The sequence below is a fragment of the Martes martes genome, assembly GCF_963455335.1.
Source record: "Martes martes genome assembly, chromosome: 9".
NCBI lineage: Eukaryota > Metazoa > Chordata > Mammalia > Carnivora > Mustelidae > Martes > Martes martes.
The window spans coordinates 66530382-66540192 of NC_137896.1; the positions used below are offsets into that span (position 1 = coordinate 66530382).

General features: G+C 37.1%; 1 protein-coding gene across 1 annotated transcript; it reads left to right on the top strand.

Moving 5' to 3' along the window:
* The first annotated feature begins 10 nt into the window (after positions 1–10).
* Positions 11–9480, top strand: MRPL30 (mitochondrial ribosomal protein L30). Its single transcript, XM_080812616.1, has 6 exons — positions 11–133; positions 4644–4721; positions 6382–6462; positions 8755–8901; positions 9131–9204; positions 9283–9480. Exons 2-6 carry the CDS (start codon positions 4671–4673, stop codon positions 9410–9412), a joined length of 483 nt encoding a protein of 160 aa, XP_080668742.1. The 5' UTR covers positions 11–133; positions 4644–4670; the 3' UTR covers positions 9413–9480.
* The last annotated feature ends 331 nt before the right edge of the window (positions 9481–9811 follow it).

A 9811-nucleotide genomic window follows, 5' to 3' on the forward strand; every position in this document is an offset into this window, starting at 1 on the left:
CTCTTTTTCTGGCCCGTGAGTGGGCGGGACAAAGCCGGAACTAAAAGTGCGTGTTTTCGCCATCGGTGCGCGCTGTGACGGCTGGGGTTGGGTGTAGCGCTTGGTGATCTTAACACTGTTCACTTTTCACTCGGTGAGTAGGTTCGGTTTGAGCCAGGTTGAGCGGTGGGTGGTGAGAGGGGAATGAATGGCGGAGTTTTGCATTTTTTCTCGAAGTACGTACGTGGGAACGCTATGGAGATGCCGGCTGGTTTTCCTGTTGGATTCTGAGTTTGCGGGTCGCAGGAATCGAAATGGCCCTGCGCCCATGTACTGTCCCATGGCCTCGCGAAAAGCCGGTGGTCGACCGGATGCTCTTTCCCAGTTCCCGAGCCCCTCGGCTTGTTGAGCCTGACTCTTGGAGCCCGAGGGCCGGGCCGCCTAGGCGGGATAGCTTAGTGAGGAAGGGGATTCAGTTTGGTTTGAGCAGTTTCTTTGCTTCTGTTTTATTATTTCGGTTTCCCACTGGGGGTCAGCGTAACTTTTTAAATTTTGTTAATAAAGATAAAATCTTACCTAATTGCATTTTAAAAGGCAAAAACTTACAGGGTTGGCAGTTAAAAAATTGACCGTTTTACCAAAAGCTGTAATTTTGCAGCCATGTTTTCGATCACCACCTAGCCACAGCGGCCTGTTCTGGCAGGAGGCGCGGATGAGGAGGAGGACTGTTTATTACTTGATAGGCATAAGGAATTAAAAGAAGAGACATTTATTGCCCTCAGAGATCTCGGTTTATTGAAAGGGAAATTCTGTGTTGTGCATTTTCAGTAGTGTTTCCCCTCCATTTGTCGTTAAATAGATGTCTAAAACTATTCAGACATTAACTGGGAGCGGAAAATCGCCTTCATAGCCTTCCCCGCAGGGGTATGTTAACATTTTGCTTACTGATAGCCTTCCAGAGGTTTTCTCTATATACCCACATTCTTTTTTTTCCTTTTTTTAATGGAAAAGGGATCATATTTCTCATGACGTATGTATTCTTCTTTTGCATCGGTGCAAGAGAAGTTATTGTACAGTAGAAGATGGTATGGTTACTTCAAGGTCCAAGAGTTGTGTGCCTTATTATTAACAATAATCTTTACTTTTTATTAGAACTTATAACTTTTGACTGTTGTTCCTTCTGAAGCCAGTGAATTAAACTTAGTTCAACAAAAACCGATTGTGTGCTTGGTCCATGACAGGTGTTGCTTTAGTTATATGCTTGGGATACCTCTGTGAAGAGACAGGGCAGACCAAAAACAAAATAAAATATAAAAATTATTGTCCTTGTGGAATTAACATGTTCCTGGGTGGAGACAGACAGTAAACAACAAACCTAATAAACTGTGTTAGAAGATAAGTGCTATGGAAAGAGAATCAAGGGGAGTAAGAAGTCTGACAATTTGGGGGTCCGTCAAAATATTGAATAATGGAATCAGGGTAGGCCCCACTGAGAAAAGATTTGAGCCAAGAATTGAAGGAACTAAGAGAATTAAGTATGAATATCAGGAGGATTCCAGGAGAAAGAACAGCCAGTCCAAAGGAGCATGGCTGCCTGGCAACTTGGAGGACCTGTAAGGGGGCCAGTGTGTGTATTGATTAAGAGTGATTGGAGATGAAGTCCTAAAGGTGGGGGTTAAGGACTGGCTGTCACTCTCATGCATTAAAGCTTTTTGGGTATTTAATAAATTAACTTTTTTATTTTAGAATAATTTTAGGTTTATGGGAAAGTTGTGAAGATAGTACAGAGTTCCTATATACCTCACACCTGATCTCCCCTTTTATTAGTATCTTACATTAGTATGGTACGTATGTGTTATAATTGATGAATCAATACTGATACATATTAACCAAAGTTCATACTTCATTCAGATTTCTTAGTGTTTACTATATGTCCTTTAACTGGTCCAGAATCCCATTTAGTCGTCCTGGCTCCTTAGGCTCCTCTTGACTATGGTAGTATCTCACTTTCCTTGTTTTTGGTGACCTTGACAGTTTTAAGGCACTCAGGTATTTGACGAGGTACTGGTTAAGTATTTTTCACAATGTCCTTCAAATGGAGTTTGATGTTTTTCTCTCAGCCTGGTGTTAGGCGTTTTGGGGAAGAAAACCACAGATAAGAAGTGCCATTCTCATTCCATCGTATCAAGTGTACATGCTATCAGCTTGACTTTTATAACAGTTGATATTAACCGTGATCACCTGGCAGACAGTGTTTGTGAGGTTTCTCTAGTATAATGTTATTTTCCCCCTTTCTATACTGTACTCAGGGAGCAAGTTATTAAGCATAGCTTATACTTAAGAGATGAGTGGTTTTTCTCCACCTTTTTGAGAGGGAAATATCTGCATAAGTTATTTGGAATTCTCTAAGGGAGATTTGTTCTCTCCCATTGATTTACTTCTTCATTTATATGAGTGTGGAAATGGTTATTTATAGTTTGGACAAAGCCAATACTTTGTTACTTACTTTGTTGCTCATATTGGTCCAGCTTTAGCCACTGGGAGCTCTTTTCCTATGTCCCTTTGACATGCTCCCATCATTTTGATTTTTTGATTGGTCCCTTTCTAGTGCTACAAGATGCTTGTGTTTGTATATTCCCTGCTATAGCCCTCCAATCAGCCATTTTTTCTTTTATTAGAGAATGCTAAGATCAGGGTGCTGGGTATGCTCATTGCTACTGGGATGCCATTGCTTTTTGGTCTTCTTAGCTAACAGAGCTAACCCGCGTGTACATACATGTCTGTGATTATTTCTTTATCCATCACTATATTTAGCTAAACATGAGCTCAGACTCTAATCTGTGGCATTGGATCACGTGGATTTTTCTGGCTTTTTCCTCTTGCTTATATGTTACTTCTTAATCCAACGGTGAGAAAGGCTGGCTCACTGGAAGGTTTTGAGAAAAGGAGTTGACATGATCTGATTTAGGATTTTAATTAGATGATTGCTGCCATGGAGAGGAGATCTTAGGGAAGTTAGAATGGAAGCCAGAAGGCCATTGAGGAGGCCTTTGTTGAAATTTAAGTGATTAAAAAAAAAAAAGAAAAAAGAAAGAAATTTAAGTGATAAGAAAAAAGTAACGAAGTGTGAAACCAGATGAGTTGGGTTAGTATATTGTTTAACTTGGGAGGAAGAAGTATGGTAAATACTTTATCATAACCTATTTGATTGAAGGGTGGGAGGATTAAATAAGCATCTCTTCTAAGGAAAATTAAGCATCTCTTTTAAGAGCCTTGATACAAAATATATATAAACAACCAGCCAAGCAGTGGCTGATGATTTGAACTAGATGCTGATTTGAACTAGAAATTGTTATGCTGTGTGATAGTGTTTGAAGTCTGAAGTCGGAATGAGAGTCAAGATATTTTGATGTACTTCTGAATTCTGAGTTGAGCAGACCATAGCTCTAACCCATTATTTGACTCAGACATTCAGAAACAAACACTGGGTGCCTGCTGTTCATAAGATACTGTGCTAGATGATGAGAGTAGAAAGTGAATAAGACAAAATTCTGCTTTCATGGCTAAGGATTTGGTAGTTAACTCTTCTAAAACTGAATACGTAATTTTGAGAGACTGGTTCAGTTGCTAAAAATTTTTCTGAAGTCTGGCTCTTTTAATGGGACACCTTGCATTGATTCCCACAACTTCATTGCTTTGTCCACATCACAGGAAAGACTTGCAGAGCTTGAATGAGTCAGAATCTGGTGGATTCACTGAAATACAGCATTATATCCTATTTTAGTGTGTTAGAGTATTCTTATTACGGTTTTGTAATAATTTAATATTTTTGTTATAGTAAAAGCTACCATTTATTGAGGGCTTCTTATGTGCTAAATACTGTTTTAGGAGTTTTTAGAATAACTCATTTGCAAGTTAGGTATTATATTCTTTCTTTTGGGAGAAAATTGAAGCACACAAATTAAATAATCTATCCAAAATATACATGTACTTCATAAACCTAATCTTTTCTGTTTTAAAGTATATATCAGTATAGTAGTTGTAATTATTTGTGTCTAGATTAACATGACTTTACATCATAGAAATATAAGAATAGTTTAAAAATACAAATATGCAAAAAAGGAAGTTATGGTTTACTTTTTATCAGAAAGGGGTTATGATTTAGTGAAAATGCACTGGACTAGGAACTAGAATTGGGCTCCAGTCCGTATACTCCTTGGATTGCTGGATGCCCTTGGGTAAATGATTGATTTTTCATTTTTCACATAAGAAGGTTGTTCATTCTAGTTCTAGGAGTCAGGATTTCTTCAGTCCCTTCTAGCCCTTCCATTTTCTGATTCTATAACAAAGCATTCTTTGTGCTCATTGTTGAAGAAAATTTTTAAATAATAATAACCTCCTTTACCCATTTTTGTTGAGTCAACTTAGGTTCTAACTCATCTGGCAAAAATGGGATGTGGTTAATGTATAGTTACTACCTATGGCTTTGCTGAACTCCAAGTAACATATTTATTATAACTTAATTCTTACCTTTATTTTATTAAAATAATAAGATTTCACTGTGAGACTTAAATCAAGTTTATAATTAACTTGATTTCCAAGTTAATTAACTGTCAATTTCTAAGACACATTTGACCCACGGATCTATTTTCTGCTTGTCGTAGCCTCAGAAGAAAACCGTCACCACACTCATGGCGGGGATTTTGCGCTCAATAGTTCAGAGGCCCCCAGGCAGACTCCAAGTAAGTGTTTCTTTTCAAGTTTTCTCTCTCTCTCTCTTTTTTTTTAATTCCTTAAGAACTGTTTCTTTCTCTTTTGTAATTAACAAAACAAGCAAGTTAAACTGCACAAGTTCCTTTTTTTATATAATAAGTTTTTTTTAATGTTGAGGGTCAGTTTTATATATGATTTTTCTGCTGTTTTATCACTAGGGATTTGACATCACAAAAGGTCTTTTCCTAGAGAACATGCTGGTAAAAAATGTCCACTGTTGATTTCCCCTTAATCTTTTTAAAAGTTTAAGGGTTTATTGTCTTCAGTTATGAAAACATTGTATTTTCAATCATAGAAAAATAAAAAACTATGGAAGAGCAGAAAGAAGAAATGCACTCTCCAGAAACCGTTTATGCTTGTATTTTCATGTATTTCCTTCTAGTCTTTCTTACAGAAATTAAGCAGCTCAGCCTAATCTGTTCATGAGGGTCAGAGTCTAGATACAGGTGTGCTGCTGGCTATAGATAATAATGTTAGGTGCTTTACATACATTACCTTAACCTTAGATTAGTTCTGTGGTGTTAGTATTATTTCCTTTTGAAATAGCTGAGGCAGTTGACTCTCTGAGAGGATAAGTGTCTCATTTCTCACAGGTGATAAGCACAGAATCAGAATTAGAAGCCCATATTTTTCCTTTCCATCTCTCATTCACTCCTACTTTTTAATTATGTATGGGTCTCTGCAGGACAGAGAAGGCATGAAGGGAGTGAATATTGCCCATCCAGAGAGGAGTTTCCAGATATGAAGCATTGGCAGTGAATCCTTTCACTTTAGCCAACTGAGAGCAACAGGACTGAAGATTGCTGAAGGGGAAAAAAGATAGGAACTAGGAATGATGGCATTATAGGGATTAGAAAGAAAACCATAAACTCATTTCTTTTTACAGAGTATTGTTGAAGATTATTATTCCACATTGTATAGAGCAGGAGTTGGCAAACTACCATCTGCAGGTCAAATTCAGTCTACCACCTACTTCTGTAAATCAGGCTTTATTGGAAGTAGCCATGCCCACTTATTTACATAGTGTTCTGGGTTGCTTTTGTCCCCCATTAGCAGAGTTGAGACTTGGCAGTGGAAACCATGCAGCCCCTAAGCTGGAAATAACTTCCTGTTTGATCCTTTACAGAAAAATATTGCAACCCCTGGTCAGGAAGTCTCTATTTCACTCATACGTGGAATTTAAGTTACAGAACAGAAGAACATAGGGGAAATGAGAAAAGAGGGGCAAACCAGAAAACAGACTCTTAACTCTAGAGAACAAACTGAGGGTTACTGGAGGGGAGGGGATGGGCTAAATGGGTGATGGGAATTAAGGAGGGCACTTGCAATGAGTACCAGCTGTTGTAAGTAAGTGATGAATCACTAAATTCTACACCTGAAACTAAGAGTACACTATGTTAAGAAACTGGAATTTAAAGAAAATCTTGGAAAAAAACCAGAAAATCTGTATGTGGTTTTTGCTTTCTAATGTTAGTGGTAAGATGAATATATTCTTTCAGCTAAGGGGCTGAGATAAATGTTTGATAATTATAGGTTAGGTAAAAACAGACTTGTCACCTAAAAATTGGTAGGTATGGATTTCTGCACTAGACAGAGTTCTTTAAAGAAATGTTTTATATCATGTTTTAGACGATGACAAAAGGTATGGAGTCTCTTATTTACATGGATTGGATTCGTCACAAATTTACCAAGTCAAGAATTCCGGATAAAGTAAGAATAAGGGTTGGAAGAGGGGGGTTAACATTACTATTTTTTTAAGCATGTGATGTTTTAAAAGGTACCTGCTTTTGTAATATTGAAAACTTTTATGTTAAGTAATTTGTGGAGGTTGGTGGTAGGGTAGAGTTTAAATAAAACATGGTGGAATTTATCTAAATATTTTTTTTTTCTTTTTAAATGTACTACTGGCCTTTGTAGTAGTGGGTTTTTATCATCTTGGAATCTCTTTATTCCTGCTTATGGTTTTTTGCCTTAATAGTTTGTGTTTTCATATTACCATTGTCCTCAGAAAACGGTGAGTCTTCTTCCTGCTCAGACATGATGTGGCTCTGTGTTCACTTCTATATCGAATATTGCAACTTGGGATCTTTGAGTTTTCTCTGCTAGATTTATCTGTACATACCGTTCTTTTGGAAAATACTAACTACATTGCTTTTCGTGTTTTTTTTCCTACATTAGCCACATAGAACCACTTGATTTTCCCAAGTATTCCATGCTCTTTACACTGTTTCTTTCTTTCTTCTCTCCTTTTCTTTGGGATGCCTGCCCCATCCTCTGTCTTCCACCATTCTTCTCACCCTGGGTCTCTTCAAAACTCCTAGAAAATCCAAACAAGCAAAAACAACTGAAAAGCATACTTAATCCCACCTACCTGGAGACAGCTACTGTTAATATCTTCCACATCCTTTTCTGTTTTATATTTTTAAAGATATGAATCATCTCATGTATAATGTTTTTCTAGTTGCTTTCTTCATTTAGCAATATAGTGGGAACCTCTCAGCAGATAAGTTTCTGCAGTATTATTTTCATGATTGAATCTTATGCCCCTTTTTTTGACAGAGAGAGACATAGTAAGCGAGGAAACACAACCAGAGGGAGTGGAAGGGGGAGAAGCAGGCTTCCTGCTGATCAGGGAACCCGATGCGGGGCTTAATCCCAGGACCCTGGGATCGTGACCTGAGCCGAAGGCAGATGCTTAATGACTGAGCCACCCAGGTGCCCCTGAATTATACGCTTTTTGATTAAAGTGCCATCTTCTGTGTGTGTGATTCCTGGGAGGTATGATTCTTAATCTAGTATCTTTGAAACCTTTATAGGTACCTAAGTGTGTGTGTGTGTGTGTGTGTGTGTGTGTGTAACATGATTTCTTAGAATCAGTATTTATGTAATGTATCATATATACAAACCTGTGTATTTTGATACAGTTGAAACAAATCCAAGAGCCTACTACAGGGGTGCCTGGATGGCTTAGTTAGATAAGTTTCTGACTTTGGTTCAGGTCATGATCCCAGGGTCCTGGGTTTGAGTCCTGTGTCATGCAGGGGGTCTGCATCTCTTTTTCTCTCTGCCCTTTCTCCCTGCTCATGCTCTCTATCTCTGCTTTTTCTCTCAAATAAATAAAATCTTTTTAAAAAAAAATCCTATTACACATGGTTGTATGGATTTTATTTTTTATTATTATTATTATTTTTTTTGCTTAAGAATGTTTTGTGGCCATTCTTCAAAGTTAGTAGCTGCTAAGATAGTAGACCTTATTTTAATGGCAGCATTGTATCCCATTGGATACATCATTATTTAGTTGTATCATATTTTGTTCGGTTTTGTTATTGTTAGTTTTAGTTTTATTTAGAATGTATGCATTGTAATTCATATAGTTATCCTATGAGGAAGATGGATGTGGCCTTTAAATTTTTCAGTATTACAAATAGTATTACCATGTACATCCTTATTCAGTACATTTTATGTATGTAGGGAAGTTTTCCATGGGATAGTTTACTGGAACTTTTTGATTCTTAGAGAATCAGTTCTGTGGACCCATTTCTAATCCTTCATAGGCAATCATTTGTACTCTTCTGGTGCTTTGTACATACTTTTTAATGATCCTTGTGTGTTACTGTCATTGTAAGCTTTTCTTTGTTCCCCTGCTTGAATGGGGTGGAGGATGCAGCTGTGCTGAGCTTTTTTAGTACTAATACAGTCTCCAGGCATTTGAACTTTTTAGTGTCCTTTGATTGCTCCTGTTTCAGTCTTAAAACAATCTTTGTGTGATACTTTTTTCAGAGTATGAAATTATTAGACTTTGTCTATCTAAATAATCAAATGGATATAAATGTTCAGTTTGAGGCTAGGATTACAGAAAGATTGGGGATGAGATCATTATGTAGTCTTTTTTTTTTTTTTTTTTTAAGAAAAAAAGATACTTAGACACATAGATACATAGAAGTTGAAATACATACATACAAAGAAGTTGAAAATTTACCATTTATAATTTTTCCTTCTTAGGTATTTCAGCCTTCACCTGCAGATCATGAAAAATATGGTGGGGATCCACAGCACCCTCATAAACTGCATATTGTTACCAGAATAAAAAGTACAAAAAGACGTCCATATTGGGAAAAAGATACAATAAAGATGCTTGGACTAGAAAAAGTATGCAACTATTTAAGTCATCTTATGAGAGGTTTAAATTTGCTTTAAATTTTATAATTCTTAAACTTTAAGGTGTATTTTTACTATTTCATTTGTTTAAATATATTATTTAGTGTAATTTATTTGAAACTTTGATTTAGACATAATAGGCCTTCATTTTCACATTTTGCTGAAATATGGGACCATCTGTTCTGAATCCAATCCATTACATGGTTTCCTTTCTCTGTAGGCACATACTCCTCAAGTTCATAAGAATATCCCTTCAGTGAATGCAAAACTGAAAGTGGTTAAACATTTGATAAGGTTTGTTGTTTGTTACTTCAGCCATTTTAAAAAATGTGTTACCTGGTATAATTCTAAAAGCATTTCTTTATGTCACAGGATCAAGCCCCTGAAGTTACCCCAAGGACTTCCAGCAGAGGAGGACATGTCCAACACATGCCTCAAGAGCACTGGGGAATTAGTGCGGTGGCATCTAAACCACATAGACCCAGAAGCAGTTAAGTCCTAAGGCCAGAGCAGTTTCGTATTAAGAAATGTAAATCATTGTGTTCTCATTAAAATATATTTTAAATACTAGTCCTTTTCACTGGCTAAACATGGTGTGATTCTTCCTTATATAGGCTTGAGAATCAGTGCAGAGGACTGTAGAGGAAGGGAGGGGAAACTGAAGGGAAAGAAATCAGGGAGACAAACCATGAGACTCTTAACTCTAAGAAACAAATGGAGGGTTGCTGGGAGGGAGCTGGGTAGGGGATGGGGTAACTGGGTGATGGGCATTAAGGAGGGCATGTGATGTAATGAGCACTGGTGTTATATGCAGCTGATGAATAACTGAACTCTGCATCTGTACATCAATGATGTACTTTATGTTGGCTAATGGAATTTAAGTTTTAAAAAAAGATTTATT